This window comes from Primulina eburnea, unplaced genomic scaffold, assembly GCF_022965805.1.
Source record: "Primulina eburnea isolate SZY01 unplaced genomic scaffold, ASM2296580v1 ctg1294, whole genome shotgun sequence".
Taxonomy (NCBI): domain Eukaryota; kingdom Viridiplantae; phylum Streptophyta; class Magnoliopsida; order Lamiales; family Gesneriaceae; genus Primulina; species Primulina eburnea.
The window spans coordinates 1-27940 of record NW_027330818.1 but is presented as its reverse complement, the minus strand read 5'-3'; the positions used below and the strand labels follow the sequence as shown (position 1 = coordinate 27940).

The 27940-nt window shown below is 41.2% G+C and overlaps 1 protein-coding gene across 1 annotated transcript in view; it reads left to right on the top strand.

The window, feature by feature from the left end:
- Positions 1 to 27161, top strand: part of LOC140820640 (uncharacterized) — a gene marked incomplete at its 3' end in the record, with an annotated part of 51697 nt that extends 24536 nt beyond the window's left edge. The window contains 5 exon segments of the mRNA XM_073180939.1: positions 24837 to 24993; positions 25281 to 25417; positions 25475 to 25671; positions 26213 to 26308; positions 27068 to 27161. Coding sequence (XP_073037040.1) covers positions 24837 to 24993; positions 25281 to 25417; positions 25475 to 25671; positions 26213 to 26308; positions 27068 to 27161 — 681 coding nt within the window.
- Between the last annotated feature and the right edge of the window lie 779 nt (positions 27162 to 27940).

Below are 27940 nucleotides of genomic sequence, written 5' to 3'. Positions count from 1 at the left end.
ACAGAAGAGCTATGCAGATGTTCGTCGTAGACCTTTGCAGTTTGAGGTTGGCGATCACGTGTTTCTGAAGATAGCACCTCTCAAGGGTGTGATGCGGTTTGGCAAGAAGGGTAAGTTGAGTTCGAGGTTTATTGGTCCATTCGAGATATTGGACAGAGTTGGAGATCGAGCCTACAGGTTAACCCTACCGCCAGATCTTGACAGAGTCCATAATGTTTTTCACGTATCGATGCTCAGGAAGTATATTGCGAGTCCTTCCCATTTTCTTCACCACGAGCCATTGGACTTGACGCCGAATTTGACGTACCAAGAGATTCCGGTTCAGATTCTGGACCGCAAAGTTAAAGTTTTGAGGAACAAAGAGATCGGCATCGTTAAAGTTCTTTGGAGGAACCATTTGATCGAAGAGGCTACGTGGGAACCAGAGGATGAGATGAGAGAGAAGTATCCTGAGTTGTTCGTGCAGTGACGTCAATTTCGAGGACGAAATTCCTCTAAGGAGGGGAGATTGTAATAGCCGAGCCTGGTGTACGGTACGGTTTAAGTTTTCGTATGTTATAGATTTATTGATTAAGTTTAAGTCTAGTGGTGATGTTAAGAGTTGTGTTTATGGGCCATAGTATGGTTGGTTATTCTTGTGTTGTGGTGTTGTTGATGTTCGTAGTTGTTAGTTGTTGGCTGCTGCGTTGTTTCAGTGTTTTGGTTTGATTTTAGTTGCCTTAGATTTTGTCTTGGCCGTGGCAGCACCGCACCCGCACTCAGTGTAAGGACCGCACCCGCGGTCGTAATTGTTGGATTTTGGTGTTTTGGCCGTGAGTACACCGCACCCTGCGGTGATGTTAGACCGCACCCGCGGTGTTTGCAGGAACGCACCCGCGGTCGTATTTTTCAGGGTACTGTTTGGTTTACCGAGAGCTTAGCGCACCCGCGGTGCTTGTTGGAAGCGCACCCGCGGTGATGAACAGTAGAGGTATGGTCGAGATTTTAAGTACCTTTTTGGATGAGTTGACTTCATTTTCACCTTTCCCTTTCCTCTCAATCTCGTTTTTCTCTCTTAGAACAAGGGTTTTCTCCATTTTCTTTCATTTTCTACCTTTGATTCTTGGATTTAGTTGGAGTTGCGAGTTGAGATCGAAGTTCTTGGTTGCTCTAGGAAGCTAAGGTAAGCTTTTGGTTGTATTATTTCTTGGTTTGAGGTGAGAGATGATTTGGGCTTGTTGTTATGTTGGTTTAATGGATTATTTGACTTGGATTCTTGGATATTGAGTTGATGTTGGTGTTATTTATGGATTATTGTTGTAGGTGGTGTACCAAGAGTTAGATTCAAGGTGTTATTGTGGTTTGTAAGTGGAATTTCATCCCTTGTGCTCATATGATTATATATGTATCGTGTTTCAAAGGTTTTAATGTGTTATTCCCTTCATTGGTTTTATAGTTATGTATTGATTCTGTGACACCCTGACCCGTAACGATAAAAATACAGCGGAATTTAAAATTTTCTTTCAAATGGAAGGAGTTTCAAAATACATTTCATAAAATGTTTACAAAATAAATACATGATCATTCAAATGATATACAAAATGCAAAACAATCATTCCTATGATCATGTCCCAAATGATAACAAAAACATCATCCTTCCAATCTTCGTATGCATATGACCTCTGACCACAGTCAACGTCCTGATCTGTCGCTCTTAACTGCATCACATGAAAATAACTGAAATGAGTATAAAAACTCAGCAAGTGGAACTCTACATAGCAATGATACATAGTATACTCTGTAAAACATGACTTGAAATCATAAATACCATCAACTCTGAAACATGAATACTGTAGCAATAACTGTAGCAATAACATAGCAATAGATAGCAATACGATGGTATTTCTCTTTTCTCTGGTTGGATTGATATCAATAGTATCTCTGACTGTGGTTGCAAATATCCCATCGATATAAATCGATAACTGTGAGGGATAAAAGCCTATGGTTGTTGATCAACTAATTGCATGCAATGCTCTGACTATGATTCAATCAATCCAATAAAAACATTTGAATTCTCAACAGCATTTAAACAATCACTTTGGAAACTATATCTTTTCTCTTGTATTCCCTTTTTCAATAAATGAGACATACAATGCCTCCAATAGATAATCAATGGAATCAATACATAACAATGGATCAATTGAAGGGAATAACACTTTGAAACCTTTGAAATACAATACATATAACATCATGTGAGCACAAGGGATGAAATTCCACTTACAACCAATAGAACACCTCCAAACTATACTCTTGGTACACCACCTACAACAATAATCCATAAATAATACCAAAATCAACTCTATATCCAAAAATACAAGTCAAATAATCCATTAAACCAACCAATACATCAACCTATAGCATCTCATTACCAAAAACCATAATAGAACTCAACCAAAAACTTACCTAAGCTTCCTAGCACCAAGGAGAACCTCGATCTCAAGTCAAAAATCGAACTAGATCCACGAATCGAAGATAGGAAGCAAAAGAAAATGGAGAAAACCCTTGGAAGAAGAGAGGAAATCGGAAATGAGAGGAAATGAAAAGGTAAAGTGATGGCTAACCACTCCAAAAAGGTAAAAATATCTCGCCCATACCTCCACCGCGGGTGCGTCAACACAAGGGCCGCGGGTGCGCTGAGCTCACGGCAATCCACAAAAATCCTGAACCACGAACACCGCGGGTGCGGCACTGTAAGCACCGCAGGGTGCGGTCCTTGCACTACCGCGGGTGAGGTGATGCTACGGCCTCCCAAATCCAAAATCATGAACAGTACACCGCGGGGGCACTCCTCTAAGAGCGCGGGTGCACTCTTGCTACGGCAATGAACAAAACCAACGCAACTAAAATCGATCCGAAACTCTGAAACGAACAACCAACAACAACTAACACCTCAAGAACAATAATAACCAATAATACTATGGCCCAAAACACAACTCTAAACATCTAATCACATAACCCAAATAACAAACGAAACTTAAATCATACCGTACACCGGGCTCGGCTATTACAGATTCACTTGTATATCTATTGGAGGCATTGTATGTCCCAATTGTATTGAAAAGGGAATACAAAAGAGTAAGTGATTGCAAAGTGTTGTTTAAATGCCAAGAGAGAGTTTAAATGTTTTATGGATTGATAGATACATAGTCAGAGATTGCATGCAATTAGTTGATCAATGACCATAGGCTTTTATCCCTCAGAGTTATCGGTTTATATCGATTGGGATACGAGCACCACAGACAGAGTTACTATTGATATCAATCCATACCAGAGAAAGAGAAATACCATCTTATTGCTATGCTATTGCTATGATATTTATTTCAGAGTTGATGGTATTTATGTTTTAAAGCTTTGGTTTTCAGAGTATGATATGCTCATTGCTATGTAAGAGTTCCACTTGCTGAGTTTTATACTCATTTCAGTTATTTCCATGTGATGCAGATAAGAGCGACGGACCGGGACGTTGACTGTGGACAGGGGGTCATAAGAATGCCATGTTGGAAGGAAGATTTTTGGACATGATCATAGAAATGATGTTTTGTATTTTGTTATATCATTTGAATGATCATGTATTATTTTGATGTAAAGATTTTAATTAAATGTATTTTGAAACTCCTTCCATTTGCAAGAAAATTTAAATTTCCGCTGTATTTTAATTGTAACGGGTCAAGGTGTCACAGACAAACTGAAAATGCCAATAGAACTTTGGGAACACTTTTGCGTGCTATTCTTAAAAAGAACTTGGATTGACATTTCTATGGACTTTATTTTGGGGTTGCCTAGGACTAAGAAGGGTAGGGATTCTATTTTTGTTGTTGTGGATAGATTTTCTAAGACTGCACATTTTATAGCTTGTCATAAAACCGATGATACTTTGTAAGGCTCGAGAATTATCAGTTGTCATTGATGTTAGATTTGAAGAGGTGAGAATGCATGACTTAAAAATGAGAATTTTTGAAAGAATGGCCGAAGCCATACCGCACCCGCGCCTCAGACAAGACCGCACCCGCGGTGTATTATATCAAATTTATGAAGTTTGGCCGTAGCATCACCGCACCCGCGGTCCTGCAATGACCACACCCGCGGTCGATAAATTTTAGGAAATGAAATCCTGCCGAAACATGAGCGCACCCGCGGTGTTGCATGCGAAGTGCCACCTTTGTTTCTTGGCTTGACACATGGCATGTATATATATATATGAAGCTGCTGAATCTTCATTTTCCATCAGCGGAACCGAGAGAACTCATTTCTTTTCCTAAATTCTTTCAAGCTTATAAGCATGGTTGTGTAAGATTTATACCTCCAAATTTAAATCCAAGCATAGATTTGGACTCCTCTCTTTGAAGACTACAAGAAGATGTAAGTTTTATTATATTTCAGCATGTTTCAGATATTCATGTTGGGGGAAATTCAGATTTGATTTAGAATATGTGTTCTTGATATACTGAGCATGATATATTCGTTACTGGATCGAAATTTGGAGACCGTATGCTATTGTTCGAAATTTCCAGCATATATGAGTTGGGATACTTACAGATTTCAGAATATATGTTGATGTTTTGATGATAGTATGAGTTGCTTGTGATTGAGTATGATATTATTGAGTTATCGGTATCGAAGTATTACGCCGTTATGCTGCCAAATTGTATTGAAACCAATTTCAGCTTTGTACCTTGAGTTGCTTGAAATGTATATTGATGAAGTACACATTGATTATGCCATTTCAGATTTGTATTGGCTATTGTGAACTCGAGACTTCGACTACGACACCGATTGTTCGACAAGAAAGGTATAATTCATGTGGTCACGGGATTGCACAACTCGATTCAGATTTGATACGAGTTTCCCTAAATCACATACTAGCTTGTTATTACATTTGATTATGTAATGTCTTGTTTATTGATTTATATTCGAGTCCTGAGATAGGAGATATTGGCAGATTGGCCAAAACTAGACGTTTCGGTGTATCGACGCATAGGAGCAGATTTACTCTATGTGTAGACCCTCGATACAGAGTTGACCGAAGTCTAGGAATAAGACGTACCGTCACCCCTGAGTGGATGGGTAGGTGACAGACCGTCTTATTCACACCGGGATCCCTAGAGTAGAAATGAATCGAGTCAAGAACTAGAGATTGAATACAGATTTGTATTCCTTTACATGTTTAGATTTTCATTCATGTTACTTGATATATGCTATGCTTTTGTACATGATTATTACTGTGGGGACCCGGGCTCTAACTTTTTCTTTGGGATTCAATGGATCGTTAATATAAAAGTGGGTCAAATTTTCGCTTTTCAACATTAAATCTAATGTATATAAACAAACATAAATTCTTTATTTAAATTACAAACATAATGTACAAACATAACGTACAACATGTCTTGTCCATCCATACTCAACAAACTAGTAATTAAATACAGTACATGCCAAAGGTACAACTACTAGTCCTTCTGCTAAGCCCGAGATCACCACGCTATGTCCATCTCTCATCCTCTGCGTGACCCAGATCCTGCCCCACCTGTTGTTATGCACACATACAGACATAACAACAGCCGGAAACTCCGGTGAGAACAAATCCCAGTATAAACATGTATACATGCATATAAACAATTAAAAATGAAACATGCTATCATGAATGACATCATATGCACATGCAATGCAATGCGAATCAAACCATGTCTGGACTCGACTCGACTAGAACTCTAGGGATCCCGGTGTGAATAAGACGTCAATGGCTGTCACCTACCCTCCCACTCGGGGTGACTGTACGTCTTATTCCTAGACTTCGGTCTGAGCTGTATCAACGACTGCAATAGGAGTCAAGGCTGCTCCTAAGCTGAGATACACCGAACATCTAGATAGTTGACAATGGCTGTCAACGACTCTCCTATCTTAAATGCAATGACTATCAACCTGTAACAAAGCATGCTCATATTCATATCTGAATATTACAATAATCTTACATGCTTGAATACAATTCTATAATCAAAGCGTAATCATGTAACAAGATTTGAATATAATTCTATAAACAAGTCATAAACATGTTACCGTATATACAATAATACTAGTATGTGATTTTGGTTTGGGAAACTCAAATAATATCTTATTTGAGTTGTGGCTTCCCAAACAACATGGTTTATACCTTTCGTGTCGTAAAGTCTGTGATGTAGTCGAAGTCTCGCTATCACGTTGCCAATATAAATCTGAAATGGCACCATCAATGTGCATTCTATCAATACACAACTCAAAACAACTTCTATCTCAATCAATAACCAAATCTAGATACAATTCAACGGCATGACAACATATTTTCTCAATACCGATCATATTGATCACTCCAACTCTCGCATATATTCACAATCCATAGTCTCAACTCATAATCATCATCATAAGCCCATGAAAGTATTCAAAATCTGCATACTTAATTCTAAATATGCTAGAAAAGTAGTAACGATATCGTATGGCATCCGATAATCGATCCGTTTACGATTCTACAACATTTATCATCTCAAGAACATAATATTGAGTTCAATTCATCCTTTACCCAACACATAAATATCAAAACATGCTGGAATTGAATGAAACTTACATTTTCTTGTAGCTAGTGATGAGAGGAGTGCAAATCTAGGCTTAGATTAAAATTTGGATATGCAAATCTTGCACAATTAACTTTAAAATGAGAGAATCTCCCTTCTTCCTTGAACCATTCTCTCTCTCGGTTTTCTACTCTGCCAGGAGAGGAAATGAAGCCACATACATTTAAATTGCATGGCAAAGTACAAGTGTTATCATTTTTCGAGCAACACGTTTCGCGCATATGCGCGCTTCTTTTCGCGCATATGCGCCCAGGCTTCTGGACGGACCGCGCATATGCGCGCTTGAACTCGCGCATATGCGCCACAGCTGCTGGAAGTATCGCGCATATGCGCCACTTCATTCCGCGCATGTGCGCCAATGCCTCTGGACATGTCGCGCATGTGCGCCACTTTCTTCGCGCATATGCGCCGATGCTACTGTAATTCTCATGCATATGCGCGCATTCCTTCGCGCATATGCGCCATAGCTTCGGCCCTTTTACATTTATTCTTAACCTTTCACATCTTTTCTCATGTATTTCCTACTCTCATTTTCCTTAGTGTTTCTCATGCAATGTCATGCACTCTCACATCTTCTAATATCGCATAAATGAGGACTAATAAATCTTGAGCCTTACATTTCTCCCCCTCTAAGAAATGATTTCGCCCTCGAAATCGCACATCATTCTATCAATGTAAGCATCAAATGTAATAACCTCAAAGTTAGATCAATACTTACATTATTGAAATAACTCGGGGTGTTTCTGTCGCATGTCGGCTTCTGTCTCCCATGTCGCTTCTTCTACTGCCGTGACGACTCCATTGGACTTTTACTAGAGGAATAATCTTCGTTCTGAGCTTCTTTTCTTTCCGATCAAGAATCTGTATCGGTTGTTCAATAAAACTCAATGTCTGATCAAGCTCAGCTTCGTCGGCTGAATGACATGAGAAATATCTGGCATGTATCTACGCAGCATTGATACATGAAAAACGTCATGTATACCAGACAGAGAAGGAGGAAGAGCCAGTCGATATGCTCGATCGCCAATCTTCTCTAGGATCTCGTAAGGACCGACGTATCTAGGAGACAACTTTCCACGCTTGCCAAATCTGACAACGCCTCTAAATGGGGAAATCTTTATAAATACCTTGTCTCCTTGTTCAAATACTAACGGTCTACGTCTGATGTTGGCGTATTTTCACTTGCCTATCTTGTGCCGTCTTCATCCTCTTCTGAATGACTTTCACCTTCTCGGTCATGTTACGAATCATATCTGGTCCAAGTTCTGGTACCTCGGAGATGTCATCCCAGTATAGCGGAGATATGCACTTCTTACCATATAAAGCTTCAAACGGTGCCATCTCAATGCTCGTCTGATAGCTATTATTGTAAGAGAATTCACAAAGAGGTAAGGAATCTTGCCAACTAGTGCCAAAATCTAGCACTACGGCTCTCAACATATCCTCTAGTGTCTGGATAGTCCGCTCTGACTGTCCATCTGTCTGAGGATGGTAAGCAGTACTCAGGTGTAATGTCGTACCTAAGGCCTGCTGTAGACTGTGCCAGAAGTGTGAAGTGAATCGGGAATCACGATCTGATACGATAGACTTCGGCACAACATGCAATCTGACTACCTCTCGAACATATATCTCCGCCATCTGATCATGCCGATACGTCATTCTATACGGGATGAAACAAGCTGATTTGGTCAATCTGTCGATAACGACTCAAATCGCATCACAGCCTCGGGAAGATCGGGGTAACTTCGTCACAAAATCCATGGAAATGTGGTCCCATTTCCATTCTGGAATAGAAAAACTCTGAAGTAACCCTCCGGGCTTCTTCCTCTCGGCCTTCACCTGTTGGCAGTTCAAGCATTTAGACACATACTCTGCGATGTCTGACTTCATCTGTTTCCACCAGAACTGTGTCTTCAAATCATTGTACATCTTTCTGCCACCAGGATGGATGCTGAACCGACTGCAGTGTGCTTCGGACATAATCTGATGTCTCAAGTCTGAAACATCTGGCACTACAAGGCGGTTATTCACATACAGCACATGATCACGTACCTGATATTCTGATACATGTCCTGCTCTGACCACCTGAATTGATCTTTGCACATTCTGATCGGTTCGTTGAGCTTCTTTGATCCTCCTGATCAAGTCAGGCTCAACTTGAATAGCAGTAAGTCGTAGTGGCCTCCTGTCTGTATCAAATTCTAATCCAGAGAAACAGCAATTTTCAACTAGCTTTGTAACACCTATCGTCGATAAGGATAGGGAACAAACCTTTCGGCTCAAGGCGTCCGCGGCTGCATTTGACTTCCCTGGATAATATTTGATCTCGCAATCAAAGTCTTTTAGCAGATCAAGCCATCTACGCTGCCTCATGTTCAACTCCGACTGAGAAAACAAGTATTTTAGGCTTTTATGGTCCGAATAGATCTCAAATTTCTCGCCATAAAGATAATGACGCCAGATCTTGAGTGCAAATACGATAGCCGCCAATTCAAGATCATGAATGGGGTATCGAGTCTCGTGAGTCTTCAACTGTCTTGAGGCATATGCGACCACATGACCTCGCTGCATAAGAACACATCCCAAACCTCTGTGAGAGGCATCACAATATACAACGAAATCACCTGTACTTGAAGGAATCATCAAGACAGGTGCACTGGTCAGCCTCTTCTTCAATTCTAAAAAGCTAGAATCACACTCCTCAGACCATAGGAATGGCGCATTCTTCTGTGTCAATTGTGTAATTGGCTTCGCAATACGGGAGAAATCTTGGATGAATCGTCTATAGTATCCTGCTAGACCCATGAAACTGCGTATCTCTGGCACGGAAGTCGGTCTCGGACAACTGATCACAGCTTCCACTTTACTCGGATCTACAGAAATACCATATCCAGATATAATATGTCCCAAAAAGACAACTCGATTCAACCAAAATTCACACTTTGACAACTTGGCATACAATCTCTCATTTCTCAGTGTCTGTAACACAATTCTGAGATGCTCTGCATGCTCATTCCTAGTTCTTAGAATACACTAGAATATCATCGATAAAGACAATCACAAAATCATCCAAATACCTCTGAAAGATTTGATTCATCAAGCCCATAAATACCGTCGGAGCATTTGTTAAACCAAAAGGCATGACAATAAATTCGTAATGCCCATACCTGGTTCGAAATGCTGTCTTCGGTATGTCCACATCTCGAACTCGAAGCTGATGATATCCGGATCGCAAATCAATCTTAGAATAAACAAAGGATCCCTGCAACTGATCAAATAAATCATCAATTCTAGGCAAATGATACTTATTTTTATCGTTGCCTTATTCAGTTGCATGTAATCGATACACAACCGCATCGATCCATCTTTCTTTCGCACAAATAGCACCGGAGCGCCCCAAGGAGATACACTAGGTCTGATATATCCCTTGGCTAGAAGATCTTCCAACTGTGCCTTTAATTCTTTCAACTCTATCGGTGCCATCCTATACGGAGCTCTCGAAATAGGAGTGGTACCTGGAATCAAATCAATACTAAAATCTACCTCTCGCACCGGAGGTAACCCTGGAATCTCCTCTGGAAACACATCTGCAAATTCCCGTACTACTGGCAAATCTGCCAATGTAGGGCTAGATTTCTGAACATCTACAGCATACACAAGGAACCCATCTGCTCCTTTCTGTAACAACTTATTCATAGACAAAGCCGAAATCAAGGGAATCCGAGATCTGGAACCCTTTCCAGTAGAATTTCCACTCTTCTGCCATTTCTGGTCTGAATCTGACAATTTTGTGGAAACAATCCACGGTGGCTCTGTACTTTGTTAACATGTCAATTCCAACAATACAATCAAAATCATCTAACCCGAGTACTATGCAATCTAGATCAATTTCATGACCCTCAAACTGTAAGATGCAATGTCTAACCGTAGTCACCGATATCAAACCACTTCCTAACGGAGAAGTAATAGACACGACATCTAATAACGACTCAACAGGCAGAGAATGCAATAATGCAAATCGTTCTGATATGAATGTATGCGATGCACCCGTATCTATCAATATATAAGTAGGATAACCGCAAAAGAAACAGTTACCTGCAATGACATCATCTGGGGCATCTTGTGCTTGCTCCTCTGTCAACGCAAACACCTGAGCCTGTTGTCTCTGAGGCTGACTCCCTATCTGGCCACCTCTGGCTCGAGGCTGGGTCTGTGTAGGTGGCGGCTGAAATGAGTGAACAGATGAAGCTTGCCTCTCAGGCTGAGTCACTGATGCTGATGACCCTGCACCTTGAAATCTCGATGCACCACTTCTCTGAGGACAGACCTTGGCATAATGTCCCGGTTGCTTGCATATGTTACACCTGCCCACTACACCCTGACACTGTTCTGTGGCATGCTTACCTCCACAAGTACTGCAATATCCACCCATCACCTCTAAACTCTGGCCAGGACCTCTCTGTCTTGACATGCTGGAGCTCGACGAACTGCTCCCTGCCCTCTTAAACTGTTTGCCCTTCGCTTTCAACGGATCCTTCCGCCCGCTGCTACTACCGCCGCTATCAAATCTAGGAGGATGTTGTGCTGGAGGTAGTGGCGGTCTCGGACTCGGAGCAACATACGGAACACTCCGTTGCCTAAGCAACCCTGCTTCAGCTCCTTTGGCACGATTCAATGCATCCGAGAAGTTGTTGGGTCTCCCCGTATTTACCAACGTAAAGATATCTGGATTCAGGCCTATTTATAAACTGATCTGCTACTGCCTCATCATTACCTGAAACGTGAGGTGCAAAGCGAAGCAAAGAAGAAAATTTAGCAACGTACTCTTCAATGTTCAATTGCCCTTGCCTCAGGTTTGCAAATTCAGCGCCTTTATCTTTACGGTAGGATACAGGAAAGAATCGCTGATAGAACTCCGTCTTGAATGCTTTCCATGTAACCTCGGTGCCACGCTGTTCTAGTGCTCTCCTTATATTCAACCACCTACTTAGCCACGTCTTGCAGTTGATGGCCAATGAGTTTCACTCGCTTCTCGTCACTATATTCCAGAGACTCGAATAACATCTCGATATCCTCCAACCAGCTTTCACATTCAATTGCATTTTCTATACCCTTTAAAGTCGGTGGTCGGAATGACTGGAATCGCTTTAATAGAGTCTCCATAGGCGTAGCAGTGACATCCATCGTATCACCAGATGTGCTACCCTGTTCTGGTACCGGTGGTCGTAAAGGAACGGCTGCTCTTCTAGGAGGCATGAATCTGCTATACAAACAGTTTAGTATACAATCTATACTAACTGTCTCAGCCCTGCTCTGATCATTTACCTCTGATCCAGAATCGGTTCTGATTCAGTCTTTACTAACACATGCTGTAATACAAGTCAGATAACAATACAACATGCAATAATGAAAGCAATAAATCATGCTAGCACATCATAAAGCAAGGAAGAAGACTCGATCTACCCCGCTCATTCTATCTTATCTCACTCTAAAGGATCTATCGCTCTGATACCACCTGTTGTGGGGACCCGGGCTCTAACTTTTTATTTGGGATTCAATGGATCGTTAATATAAAAGTGGGTCAAATTTTCGCTTTTCAACATTAAATCTAATGTATATAAACAAACATAAATTCTTATTTAAATTACAAACATAATGTACAAACATAACGTACAACATGTCATGTCCATCCATACTCAACAAACTAGTAATTAAATACAGTACATGCCAAAGGTACAACTACTAGTCCTTCTGCTAAGCCCGAGATCACCACGCTATGTCCATCTCTCATCCTCTGCGTGACCCAGATCCTGCCCCACCTGTTGTTATGCACACATACAGACATAACAACATCCGGAAACTCCGGTGAGAACAAATCCCAGTATAAACATGTATACATGCATATAAACAATTAAACATGAAACATGCTATCATGAATGACATCATATGCACATGCAATGCAATGCGAATCAAACCATGTCTGGACTCGACTCGACTAGAACTCTAGGGATCCCGGTGTGAATAAGACGTCAATGGCTGTCACCTACCCTCCCACTCGGGGTGACTGTACGTCTTATTCCTAGACTTCGGTCTGAGCTGTATCAACGACTGCAGTAGGAGTCAAGGCTGCTCCTAAGCTGAGATACACCGAACATCTAGATAGTTGACAATGGTTGTCAATGACTCTCCTATCTTAAATGCAATGACTATCAACCTGTAACAAAGCATGCTCATATTCATATCTGAATATTACAATAATCTTACATGCTTGAATACAATTCTATAATCAAAGCGTAATCATGTAACAAGATTTGAATATAATTCTATAAACAAGTCATAAACATGTTACCGTATATACAATAATACTAGTATGTGATTTTGGTTTGGGAAACTCAAATAATATCTTATTTGAGTTGTGGCTTCCCAAACAACATGGTTTATACCTTTCGTGTCGTAAAGTCTGTGATGTAGTCGAAGTCTCGCTATCACGTTGCCAATATAAATCTGAAATGGCACCATCAATGTGCATTCTATCAATACACAACTCAACACTCCTATCTCATCAATACCAATCTAGATACAATCACGGCATGACACGTATTTTCTCAATACCGATCATATCGATCACTCCAACTCTCGCATATATTCACAATCCATAGTCTCAACTCATAATCATCATCATAAGCCCATGAAAGTATTCAAAATCTGCATACTTAATTCTAAATATGCTAGAAAAGTAGTAACGATATCGTATGGCATTCGATAATCGATCCGTTTACGATTCTACAACATTTATCATCTCAAGAACATAATATTGAGTTCAATTCATCCTTTACCCAACACATAAATATCAAAACATGCTGGAATTGAATGAAACTTACATTTTCTTGTAGCTAGTGATGAGAGGAGTGCAAATCTAGGCTTAGATTAAAATTTGGATATGCAAATCTTGCACAATTAACTTTAAAATGAGAGAATCTCCCTTCTTCCTTGAACCATTCTCTCTCTCGGTTTTCTACTCTGCCAGGAGAGGAAATGAAGCCACATACATTTAAATTGCATGGCAAAGGACAAGTGTTATCATTTTTCGAGCAACAAGTTTCGCGCATATGCGCGCTTCTTTTCGTGCACATGCGCCCAGGCTTCTGGACGGACCGCGCATATGCGCGCTTGAACTCGCGCAAATGTGCCACAGCTGCTGGAAGTATCGCGCATATGCGCCACTTCATTCAGCGCATGTGCGCCAATGCCTCTGGACATGTCGCGCATGTGCGCCACTTTCTTCGCGCATATGCGCCGATGCTACTGTAATTCTCATGCATATGCGCGCATTCCTTCGCGCATATGCACCATAGCTTCGGCCCTTTTACATTTATTCTTAACCTTTCACATCTTTTCTCATGTATTTCCTACTCTCATTTTCCTTAGTGTTTCTCATGCAATGTCATGCACTCTCACATCTTCTAATATCGCATAAATGAGGACTAATAAATCTTGAGCCTTACAATTACATTGCATGCATCCATGTTTTATACTGGGATTTGTTCTCACCGGAGTTATCCGGCTGTTGTCGTGTCTGTATGTGTGCATGGCAACAGGTGGGGCAGGATCTGGGTCTCGAGCTAGATGAGAGATTGATGATAGCGTGGAGATCTCGGGCATTGAAGATTTCTAGTGTTTCTTACTAGACTTGTATCACTTATGTTTGTAGTTGGTAGTTGAACACTAGTGTATGCTTGTACGAAACAGACTTGTATGTAGCCAGATGATGTTTAATTATTATAAAGATATGTCATGCTTTGAGTATACATTTGACTTAATGTTAAAAGCAAAATTTTGACGCACATTTTCGAGTAAAGATCCAATAAATCCCAAAAGAATTGAGTTAGAGCCCGAGTCCCCAAAACATGGTGGTATCAGAGCTATAGGTTCTGTAGACTGAGATAGAATAGGATGAGCGGGGTAGAACGAGTCATCTTCCTTGCTTTTGAGATGCTAGCATGGTTTATTGCTTTCCCTATTATATGTTGTTGTATTATCTGAATTGATTTACAGCATATACTTGTCAAGCCTGAATCAGAACCGATTCTCGATCAGAGTCTATGATCAGAGGAGGGTTGAGACAGATGATATTGATTGTGTACTAATCAGTTTGGTAATCAGATTTATGCCGCCTAGACGTATACCACAGCCAGAGCAGGGTAGCACATCAGGTGCACAGATGGACGTCACCGCTACGCCAATGGAGACCTTACTGAAGAGGTTTCAGTCTTTCCATCCTCCTACGCTGAAGGGCACAGAGAGTGCAGTGGAGTGCGAGAGCTGGCTGGATGATATCGAGATGTTGTTTGAGTCTTTGGCATATACTGATGAGCGACGTGTGAAGCTGATAGGGCATCAAATGCAAGAGGTTGCAAAGAGCTGGTGGTTGACTACGAAGAGAGCCTTGGAGCACCGAGGCATTGACATCACATGAAAAGTTTTCAAAGATGAGTTCTATCAGCGCTTCTTCCCCGTCTCCTACCGAAAAGATAAGGGAGCTGAATTTGCGAATCTGAGGCAGGGACAGTGGAACATTGAGGAGTATGTTGCTAAATTTTCTGCGTTGCTACGATTTTTGCACCTCATGTATCAGGGAACGACGAGGCAGTGGCTGATCAGTTCATCAACGGGTTTAATCCAGATGTATTTACTTTGGTGAACACGGGACGGCCTAATACTTTTTCAGAGGCACTGAACAGAGCGAAGGGAGCAGAGGCTGGCTTGATCAGGCAGCGAGGCACTTCTTACAGTGTTCAGGGGCAGAGACCGCCACAGTCCACGACCGTACAGTTTCCACCACCTCCTCATCGCTTTGACAGTGGAGCTAGTGGTAGTGGCAAGAAGGAATTTCTGAAAGCTAGGGGCAAGCAGTTTAAGAAATCCGGGAGCAGTTCATCGAGTTCGAGTGGATCTCGAAAGAGGGGTCAGGGTTCAGATTACAGTGGCGCTTACTGTAGTTCATGCGGAGGGCGACTTGCCACGGAGCAGTGTCAAGGAGTTATGGGACGCTGCAACGTCTGTAGGCAATAGGGACACTTTGCCAGAGTTTGTCCCCAGAGAGGTGCACAACGATTCCAGAGTGCAGGGTCATCAGCACCAGTGCCACAGATGGAGAGACAGGCATCTTCTGTACGCTCTTTCCAGCCACCATCTACACAGACCCAGCAGAGACCAGGAGGCAGTCAGACAGTGAGTCAACCTCCCAGACAGCAGGCTAGGGTATTTGCGCTGACAGAGGAGCAGGCGCAGGAGGCGCCAGATGACGTCATTGCAGGTAACTGTTTCCTTTGCGGTTATCCTGCAAATGTGTTGATAGACACAGGTGCGTCTCATACATTCATATCGGAGCATTTTGCATTGAGATATTCATTGCCTGTTGAGTCTTTGTCGACGGTAGTGTCTATAGCTTCTCCGTTGGGAAGTGGTTTGATATCTGTGACTACTGTTAGACACTGTATGCTTCAGTTTGAGGGGCATGAGATTGATTTAGAGTGTGTAGTATTTGGTTTAGCTGATTTTGATTGTATAGTTGGTATAGATATGTTGACCAAGTACATGGCCACTGTAGATTGTTTCCACAAGATTGTCAGATTCAGACCCGAGATGACAGAGGAGTGGAAATTCTACGGAAAGGGTTCCAGATCTCGGATTCCCTTAGTATCTGCTCTGACTATGAGTAGATTACTTCAGAGAGGAGCAGAGGGCTTTCTCGTATATTACTGAAGTCGAGCCCAGCATTGGCAGATCTGCCAGTGGTTTGCAAGTTTGCAGATGTGTTCCCAAATGAGATTCCAGGGTTGCCTCCGGTTCGAGAGGTAGATTTTAGCATAGATCTCGTGCCATGCAGTGTTCCTATTTCGAGAGCTCCGTATAGGATGTCGCCTATTGAACTAAAAGAATTGAAGGCACAGTTGGAAGGTCTTCTGTCCAAGGGATATATCAGACCCAGTGTATCTCCTTGGGGTGCTCCGGTGCTTTTCGTTAGAAAGAAAGATGGTTCGATGCGACTGTATATTGATTATAGGCAGTTGAACAAGGCAACAGTGAAGAACAAGTATCATCTGCCTCGCATCGACGATTTGTTTGATCAGTTACAGGGATCTTCGGTATACTCGAAGATTCATTTGAGATTAGGGTATCATCAGCTCAAAGTTAGAGATGTTGATATTCCGAAGACTGCATTTCGAACCAGGTATGGACATTATGAGTTTGTTGTTATGCCTTTCGGTTTGACAAATGCACCAGCGGTATTTATGAGTTTGATGAACCGCATCTTTCAGAGATATTTAGATGATTTTGTGATTGTATTCATTGATGATATTTTAGTATATTCGAAGAGTCTAACTGAGCATACAGATCATCTGAGAATTGTATTGAAGACTTTGAGAAATGAGCAGTTGTATGCTAAACTATCCAAGTGCGAATTTTGGCTGAGACAGGTTGTCTTCTTGGGTCACATTATATCTGGAGATGGTATTGCGGTAGATCCGAGTAAAGTTGAGGCTGTGATCAGTTGGCCGAGACCGACTTCTGTGCTGGAGATACGCAGTTTCATGGGTCTAGCCGGGTATTATCGTCGTTTTATCCGAGATTTCTCCTGTATAGCGAAGCCTATCACCCAGTTGACACAGAAGAACATGCCATTTGTATGGTCCAAAGATTGTGAAACCAGTTTTGTGGAGTTGAAGAAGAGGCTGACTAGTGCGCTTGTCTTGACGATTCCTTCAGGTACAGGTGAGTTCGTTGTATACTGTGACGCATCTCACAGAGGGACTAGGATGTGTTCTTATGCAGCGAGGGCACGTGATAGCGTACGCCTCTAGATAGCTGAAGCCGCACGAGACCCGTTATCCGATTCATGATCTTGAATTGGCGGCGATTGTCTTTGCACTCAAGATTTAGCGCCATTATTTGTATGGCGAGAAGTTTGAGATCTATTCCGATCATAAAAGCCTGAAGTATCTCTTTTCTCAGTCAGAGTTGAACATGAGGCAATGACGATGGCTTGATCTGCTGAAAAATTTTGATTGCGAGATCAAGTACTATCCAGGGAAATCGAATGCAGCTGCAGACGCCTTGAGTCGAAAGGTATGTGCTCTTTCCTTGTCGACAGTAGGTATATCGAATTTAGTAAAGAATTGTTGCTTGTCTGGATTGACATTTGATACAGAGAGTAGACCGTTGCGACTTGCTGCGATTCAGATTGAGCCAGATCTGATTTTGAGGATCAAAGAGGCGCAGAGAACTGATCCGAGCATTCAGAGATCGATTGATATGGTCAGAGCTGGTCATATATCAGAGTATCAGGTTAGAGATTCTGTTCTGTATGTGAATAACCGCTTAGTTGTGCCAGAGATTTCAGATTTGAGACGACAGATCATGTCAGAAGCACACTGTAGCCGGTTCAGCATTCATCCTGGTGGCAGGAAGATGTACAATGACTTGAAGACACAATTCTGGTGGAAGCAGATGAAGACAGATATTGCAGAATTTGTGTCTAAATGTTTGAATTGCCAGCAGGTGAAGGCAGAAAGAAAGAAGCCCGGAGGTTTACTTCAGAGTTTGTCTGTTCCTGAATGGAAATGGGACCACATTTCCATGGATTTCTTGACGAAGTTACCTCGATCTTTGCGAGGTTGTGACGCGATTTGGGTAGTGATAGATAGATTGACCAAATCAGCGTGCTTTATTCCGTACAGAATGACCTATCGACACGATCAGATGGCAGAGTTGTATGTCAGAGAGGTCGTCAGATTGCACGGTGTGCCGAAGTCGATCGTATTAGATCGTGATCCACGATTTACTTCTCACTTTTGGCACAGTTTGCAGCAGGCTCTAGGTACGACTTTACACCTGAGCACTGCTTATCATCCTCAGACAGACGGACAGTCAGAGCGGACTATCCACACTTTAGAGGATATGCTGAGAGCTGTAGTACTAGATTTTGGTACTGGTTGGCAAGATTCATTGCCGTTGTGTGAGTTTTCATACAATAACAGCTATCAGACTAGCATTGAGATGGCACCGTTCGAAGCTTTATACGGAAAGAAGTGCAGATCTCCGTTGTACTGGGATGATATCTCCGAGGTACCAGAGTTGGGACCTGATATGATCCGTGAGATGACCGAAAAAGTGAAGATCATTCAGAAACGAATGAAGACGGCACATGATAGGCAAGCGAAATACGCCAATATCAGACGTAGACCGTTAGTGTTTGAACAAGGAGACAGAGTATTTTTGAAGATTTCACCTTTCAGAGGCGTTGTCAGATTTGGCAAGCGAGGAAAGTTGTCTCCTAGATACGTCGGTCCATATGAGATCCTTGAGAAGATTGGCGATCGAGCTTACAGACTTGCTCTTCCTCCTTCATTATCTGGTATTCATGACGTATTTCATGTATCAATGTTGCGCAGATATATGCCAGATAATTCTCACGTCATTCAGCCTGACAAAGCCGAGTTAGATCAAACTCTGAGTTATGTGGAAAAACCGATACAGATTCTTGATCGGAAAGAGAAACAGCTTAGAACCAAGACCATTCCGCTTGTAAAGGTTCAATGGAGTCACCATGGCATCGAGGAAGGAACTTGGGAGACAGAGTCTGATATGAGGCAGAGACATCCTGAGCTATTCATATGATGTGAGTCTTCCTTTCAATTTTGATTATACTGTTTTGGGTATACTTGCATGATTATTTACTTACGAGTTCGAGGACTAACTCCTGTTTAAGAGGGGGAGAAATGTAAGGCTCGAGAATTATCAGTTGTCATTGATGTTAGATTTGAAGAGGTGTGAATGCATGACTTAAAAATGAGAATTTTTGAAAGAATGGCCGAAGCCATACCGCACCCGCGCCTCAGACAAGACCGCACCCGCGGTGTATTATATCAAATTTATGAAGTTTGGCCGTAGCATCACCGCACCCGCGGTCCTGCAATGACCGCACCCGCGGTCGATAAATTTTAGGAAATGAAATCCTACCGAAACATGAGCGCACCCGCGGTCGCGGTGTTGCATGCGAAGTGCCACCTTTGTTTCTTGGCTTGACACATGGCATGTATATATATATATATGAAGCTGCTGAATCTTCATTTTCCATTAGCAGAACCGAGAGAACTCATTTCTTTTCCTAAATTCTTTCAAGCTTATAAGCATGGTTGTGTAAGATTTATACCTCCAAATTTAAATCCAAGCATAGATTTGGACTCCTCTCTTTGAAGACTACAAGAAGATGTAAGTTTTATTATATTTCAGCATGTTTCAGATATTCATGTTGGGGGAAATTCAGATTTGATTTAGAATATGTGTTCTTGATATACTGAGCATGATATATTCGTTACTGGATCGAAATTTGGAGACCGTATGCTATTGTTCGAAATTTCCAGCATATATGAGTTGGGATACTTACAGATTTCAGAATATATGTTGATATTTTGATGATAGTATGAGTTGCTTGTGATTGAGTATGATATTATTGAGTTATCGGTATCGAAGTATTACGCCGTTATGCCGCCAAATTGTATTGAAACCAATTTCAGCTTTGTACCTTGAGTTGCTTGAAATGTATATTGATGAAGTACACATTGATTATGCCATTTCAGATTTGTATTGGCTATTGTGAACTCGAGACTTCGACTACGACACCGATTGTTCGACAAGAAAGGTATAATTCATGTGGTCACAGGATTGCACAACTCGATTCAGATTTGATACGAGTTTCCCTAAATCACATACTAGCTTGTTATTACATTTGATTATGTAATGTCTTGTTTATTGATTTATATTCGAGTCCTGATATAGGAGATATTGGCAGATTGGCCAAAACTAGACGTTTCGGTGTATCGACGCATAGGAGCAGATTTACTCTATGTGTAGACCCTCGATACAGAGTTGACCGAAGTCTAGGAATAAGACGTACCGTCACCCCGAGTGGATGGGTAGGTGACAGACCGTCTTATTCACACCGGGATCCCTTGAGTAGAAATGAATCGAGTCAAGATGTAAGGCTCGAGAATTACCCGTTGTCATCGATGTGAGACTTGAAGAGGAGAATGCGTGACATGAAAAATGAGAGTTTGAGCAAGCATGGCCGAAGCCACACCGCCCCTGCGGTGCTAGGACTACCGCCCCCGCGGTGTAGGTGATAGAAAATTGAGGCAAATGTGCGAAGCAACACCGCACCCGCGGTGCGTGCAAGACCGCACCCGCGGTGGTGAGACCGCACCCGCGATGATGCAAGCGCCGCACCCGCGGTGATCGAGATTCAGAAAATAGACCGGCTGCCGAAAGCACAGCGCACCCGCGCTGCTAGTGTACCGCACCCGCGGTCTTGCGTGTCAAGTGAAAAATAAACCACTTGTTTCTTGTCATGCATATATGATTATGTGTCTTCACCTCCTCCATTTCAGAATGCTGAGGCCGAGGGAACTTCAAGGAGAGAGCTTCCATTTCTTTTGATCTTGGAGTGGTGATTGTGCGAGATTTAGCTATTCGATTTGTGTTCCGAGGTAAGTTTGTACTCCTTACATCGACGGATACAAGGTGAAGTAAGTTTTATGCAATTCCAACATGTTTCGAATTATAGATGTTGGAAAAATTGTAATATGTTAGTTATATTGTGTTCTTGAGGTATTGAGCATGGTATATTCGTAACCGCATCAAGAAACGGATGTTATTTGCTACGATTGTTAGTTTCCAGCATGTATTACGCTAAGATGGTACAGATTTCAGCTTATGTATTGAGGTTGATGAGTTTATGAGTTGATTATGATTGAGCATGTTATGGTGGTGTTACCGGTATCGAAGAACTACGTCGTTACGCCGTCAAATTGTTTTGAAACCGATTTCAGCTTTGTATATTGAGTTGCTTGAGATATATATTGATAGAGTACATGTCGATTATGTTATTTCAGATTGTATTGGCTATTGTGAACTCAAGCCTTCGACTACGACACAGACAGTGCGACCAGAAAGGTATAATTCATGTGGTCACGGGATTGCACAACTCGATTCAGATTTGATACGAGTTTCCCTAAATCACATACTAGATTGTTATTACATTTGATTATGTAATGCCTTGTTTATTGATTTATATTCGAGTCCTGAGATAGGAGAGATTGGCAGACTTGCCAAAACTAGACGTTTCGGTGTATCGACGCATAGGAGCAGATTTGCTATATGTGTAGACCCTCGATACAGAGTTGACCGAAGTCTAGGAATAAGACGTACCGTTGCCCCGAGTGGTTGGGTAGGTAACAGACCGTCTTATTCACACCGGGATCCCTAGATTAGAAAAGAGTCGAGTCAAGATTTGAATGTTGAATACAGATTTGTATTCTACTACATGTGTAGATTTATATTCATGTTACTTGATTTATGTTATGCATTTGTATATGATTTATTACATTGCATGCATCCATGTTTTATACTGGGATATGTTCTCACCGGAGTTATCCGGCTTTTGTCGTGTCTGTATGTGTGCATGGCAACAGGTGGGGCAGGATCGGGGTCACGAGCTAGATGAGAGATGATGATAGCGTGGAGATCTCGGGCATTGCAGATTACTAGTGTTTTCTTATGAAACTTATACTACTTATGTTTGTAGTTGTCATTTGAACACTAGTGTATGTTTGTACGAACAGACTTGTATGTACATTACGTTGTTTAATTTCTATCGAGATATGTTATGCTTTAGTTAATACATTCGAATTAAAGTTAAAATCAAAATTTTGACCCACATTTTCGAACAAAGATCCAATTAAATCCCAAAAGAATAGAGTTAGAGCCCGGGTCCCCACACAAGAACTAGAGGTTGAATACAGATTTGTATTCCTTTACATGTTTAGATTTTCATTCATGTTACTTGATATATGCTATGCTTTTGTACATGATTATTACATTGCATGCATCCATGTTTTATACTGGGATTTGTTCTGACCGGAGTTATCCGGCTATTGTCGTGTCTGTATGTGTGCATGGCAACAGGTGGGGCAGGATCTGGGTCTCGAGCTAGATGAGAGATTGATGATAGCGTGGAGATCTCGGGCATTGAAGATTTCTAGTGTTTCTTACTAGACTTGTATCACTTATGTTTGTAGTTGGTAGTTGAACACTAGTGTATGCTTGTACGAAACAGACTTGTATGTACCAGATGATGTTTAATTATTATAAAGATATGTCATGCTTTGAGTATACGTTTGACTTAATGTTAAAAGCAAAATTTTAACCCACATTTTCGAGTAAAGATCCAATAAATCCCAAAAGAATTGAGTTAGAGCACGGGTCCCCACATGCTTCAAACATTGCGGATTTGTTCTTTAGAGAAGTCGTTAGGTTGCATGGCATGCCTAGGACTATTGTTTCTGGTCACGATGTTAAATTCTTGAGTTACTTTTGGAATACTTTATGGGCTAAACTTGGCACAAAATTGTTGTTTTCTACTACTTGTCATCCTCAAACGGATGGACAAACTGAAGTTGTCAATAGAACTTTGGGAACACTTTTGCGTGCTATTCTTAAAAAGAACTTGGATTGACATTTCTATGGACTTTATTTTGGGTTGCCTAGGACTAAGAAGGGTAGGGATTCTATTTTTGTTGTTGTGGATAGATACTCTGATGCGAACATGGTAGCCTTGCACGGGCGTACGAGCGAAGAAGATGGATTTACGTGCGAGGAGCAAAGTGGTGGTGGGCTCGGGATGCATGGAAGAATGTTGGTGGGCCAAAGGAATAGGATTCAAGCATTAATCTCCTCAACCGAGTCTTCACGGACCTCGACACGGACCTGCACACGGGGTCCGTGTCCTTCACAACCCGAGATGAGCAAATCCAGTGCCTGCACGGACCCGACGACGGACCCAGGCACGGGGTCCGTGCCCTTTGAAGTTGGCGAATACAGTGACTACACGGACCCGTACACGGAGGTGAGCACGGGGTCCGTGTCCCTTGATTCCGAATGAAGATTAGTACAGTATGTACACGGACCCAGACACGGAGGTATGCACGGGGTCCGTGTCCTCTGTTTTCTGCGCGGATTTGTTTCCTTTTTTTAGAGTTTTACTTTGCTAGGAAACTAGATTTTTGTTATCTTTTGATATAAGACATATCTTGGACGAATTTTTAGAACACAATACAGATATTATTTTGAGTTTATCAAACTTGTGAGAATTTTCTCTCAACTTTTCAAAGCTTTTAGCTTTGTCAAATCAAATCAAACTTATCAAAGTTTTTAACTTTGTGGCGTTTGTCGGTCGTTGCTTGTGCGGATTGTCGTAGGCGAAGTTCTTCGAAGGTTCGTATAGTTTTCGATTGTTTATCCTCGTGTTTATTTGTTGCTAAACTCTTGCTAGTTTAGAGGTGAATATCACACAATACTTGAATCAAAAGATCGGGAAAACACACGGATCTTAACATCGTAATTGAATAGAGGGTGCGATTTATTTTTAATCGTGTTTGCTATTTATTCGTGTCAAGATTCACGTCATTTAGTATCAGAGCTTTAGGTTTATTGAATTCAAGTATATTATCTTGTTCTTAAATTGCAGATCTGTATTATCTATTCGTTTATTTTCAGATCTGTTTTGTTCTATCGTTCTTCGTAATTTTTTCGTGAATCTGTGATTCTCGAAATTTGTTGGTGACTTTTTTTTTGGGATTTTCGAGTAGTACTCAAGCCAAAAAAAAAATAAAAAAAAAAAAATTCCGAAAATTCACCATTATTTCATTTTGATATCTTGTTCTATTTTCTTTAGAGAGTCATATTTAATTGTCTCTCACAGTCAAAAAAAAAAAAAAATTCATATTCGAATTTCTTGTCTACACAGTCCAAGTGAGTCGGTCGCATTTGTTCACAAGTTTGAACCTTGATTGTTTGATATCCCAAATACAAAGCTTGAGCACACTTTTGAGAGTACTATCAAATTCGAGTGGAAACATTTGAGTGTGAGTGTTATTTCTTTGGAGTGACTAGTGAGTATTTGTTGTGAGCAAAAAAATAAGAGAGGAGAGACGAGTGAATTTCTTTGGAGTGACCGGTGAGCTTTTGTGGTGAGGGAAAAAGACGAGTGCGAGTGAATTTTTCATTGGAGTGATTTGTGAGGATTTGTGGTGAGGAAATTTATTTATTTTATTGTTTTATACTAACCTTTTCTTGCAGGTATTATGATTGACGAACGTCAATTTAAAACGATGTTAGGAGGGTTGGATAGAAGGTGGGAGAATAAACGAGGTAGTAGAGTTGGAGGAGATGCGTTGTTGAACATGGATCGTTATAGGAGATTTGATGAGGATAAGGGGTATAGAAGCCGGGAAGGGTATAGACTTAGTGGCACGAAGATGACCATTCCATTTTTCAGTGGGGAAGCCGATCCAAAGGCGTACCTTGAGTGGGAAGAGAGAATGGAGTGTGTATTTGAGAGTCGGGAGAATTATACCGAAGCAATGAAGGTAAGACGAGCTAGTAGTGAGTTTACCAACTATGCTACTACTTGGTGGGATAAATTAGTACTACGTAGGAGGCGATGTGGGGATGACCCTTATAGTTACATGGGATGAGATGAAAATAGTGATGAGGAAGCAGTTTACTCCAAAGCATTCATAGGAGAGGTGTTCGTAGAGATGAGCATGGCTTGTATGAGGATTCATGGGCATCCAATTGGAGGACGAGCTTGGAAAAGAAAATCATTGCCAGGCCAAAGAAGGAGTCGAGACGTGAAGTTGGCAAATATGAATATCAAGGTACATCTAAAATCTCAAATGTTAGTACTTATGATATTCAATGTAATTGGTGTCTAGAGTTTGGGCATGATATCACCCAGTGTCCAAAGGAGGAGATGACTGTAGTAAAATCGCCAGTTGAACTTAGATCCCAAAGGGAGGTTGCGGATGAGGTTGAGGTGGTAGTTGAATGTGAATCTAAGGTTGCAGTCGAGTGTGGAGTTGAAGTGAGCATTGATGTTGAGCCTAAAGTGGAGGTTGAGAGGATTGAGGAGGTTGGTAATCCACTAATTTCTGACTTGAGCATAGAGTGTTGTGCGGTGGAGGGTGAATTCTTAGATGGTGAATTTAGTTCTAATGTGTGTGCTATGGAGGAGAAAGAAGAAAGTAGTAATAATTTGTTGCACGCATGCTATGATTCATCATGTACTTTTCTTAATCAACCTATTTCAATTGTAATTACTGATGATCAACTACAATTTAATTGTGAGAGTGAAAAAGAATTTAAAATGGCCGAAAAAAAGAGTGTCCAAAAGAGTGAGATGGCCTTAGAAAAAGAAAAAGAAAAATATATGGTCGAAAGAAAGAGTGAACAAAAAAGTGAGATGACCATAGAAAAGAAAAAAGAGAGAGAAAAAGAGGCCAAAGAAAAAGAAAAGAAGAATAATTTGATGGTCCAAAGGAGTGAAAAGAGTGAGGATGAGAGTTGTTTATTATTGCATAAACCATTACATGTACCTTTGTACAAAGTGGTTTACTCATATTAGTGATGAAATCGCCGGTTCAATCCCAAGCATTGTTACTTCTTCTTTGCAGGATTACGGTAATGCCATGATGGGGAGGCTAGCAAGTGTTGTTGGTGTGAGGATACAATGGGATGAACCATATGGATTCAAGAGCCATAGCGATGAGGTAAGGTTAGTTGTCAACACAACACCTAGAAGGTATGATTTTCTTCCTTACCTTAATTCATTATTGTTTTGTTTTCAAGAACTATGGGGACAAGTTGGAAATGTGATGTTTAGAAGATGTGAATGTGATTTAATCTTGTTGCCTAAGTGTCATAGAAGTGAGAATGAATATGCATTGCATGAATTAGATTCAAATGTTATTGATTTTGAGTGTTCAAAGATTGTCCAATTGACACTTTGTCATGGCAATGACCTATGTGCATTAGGATTAACTTCATGTAGTGAGTTGAATGAAAACATGGATAGTACATTTAGTGTGTTCTATTTGCATGATTCCTACTTGTTTGATGAAGACTTTGGGAAGAGCATGAATGACTATAAGAATTTCTTTGTCCATGATGAATATACCTTTAAGGAGATTAAGTTGTTCATGTTATGCTCGTTTTATGAGTTACCCGCTAGTGATGCATATTGTCATGATTTCATTATTGATAAGATGCATGCATTTCTATGTTGGTTACATATAAAAAGGTATGTCGAATGGTGTTGTAACGAGGGTCTTGCATGTATGAAGATAGCAACTAGGTTAGGGTTCTATGACATGCATGACTTAATTCTTAGTCCTAGTAAGCAATATATTTACATTTGTACCATCCTTGCTTTGGTGTTGACTAGGTCTAAGAAGGGGAGGAACTTGATATTTGTGATACTTAATCATATTTTATTATTTGGTGTCCTTTGTTGTTTGGTGTATATTGAGGTTGGTGATTTGATAGTGAAAGAAACCTTGGAGTTGGAGTTCGAAGCGTGGATGGAGCACGTGGGCGATAGCACCTACAAACTTGAGCTTAAAGGTAAGTATGTTGGTAATTTAATTCTTGTTATTACTAACTTGCGTCGCTTTTTTGTTGGTAGTGAAGATTTGAGGACAAATCCTTTTCAAGAAGGGGAGGATGATGCGAACATGGTAGCCTTGCACGGGCGTATGAGCGAAGAAGATGGATTTACGTGCGAGGAGCAAAGTGGTGGAGGGCTCGGGATGCATGGAAGAATGTTGGAGGGCCAAAGGAATAGGATTCAAGCTTTAATCTCCTCAACCGAGTCTTCACGGACCTCGACACGGACCTGCACACGGGGTCCGTGTCCTTCACAACCCGAGATGAGCAAATCCAGTGCCTGCACGGACCCGAAGACGGACCCAGGCACGGGGTCCGTGCCCTTTGAAGTTGGCGAATACAGTGCCTACACGGACCCGTACACGGAGGTGAGCACGGGGTCCGTGTCCCTTGATTCCGGATGAAGATTAGTACAGTATGTACACGGACCCATGAAAGCGGACCGGTTACGGTGGCCTGAAGCGCAACGGAAGTCAAAAATTTTTAATTTTAGCACAAAAATTCGGCCATTTAACACTAGGATGTTGGGCCATCCGGATGAAGATTAGTACAGTAGGAACACTTCCATAAATTAAAATTTATATTTCTCTCATAGAAGTCATACTTCTATTTTTCTTTACGCTTATAAACACATTTATAAGCCGTTCAACACATTGAACTATTTTACTTCTCATCGGGATTTACAAAGCTAGTACTTGTGTGGCCCTCAATGGTTCATTGATACAACTACCGGGGTT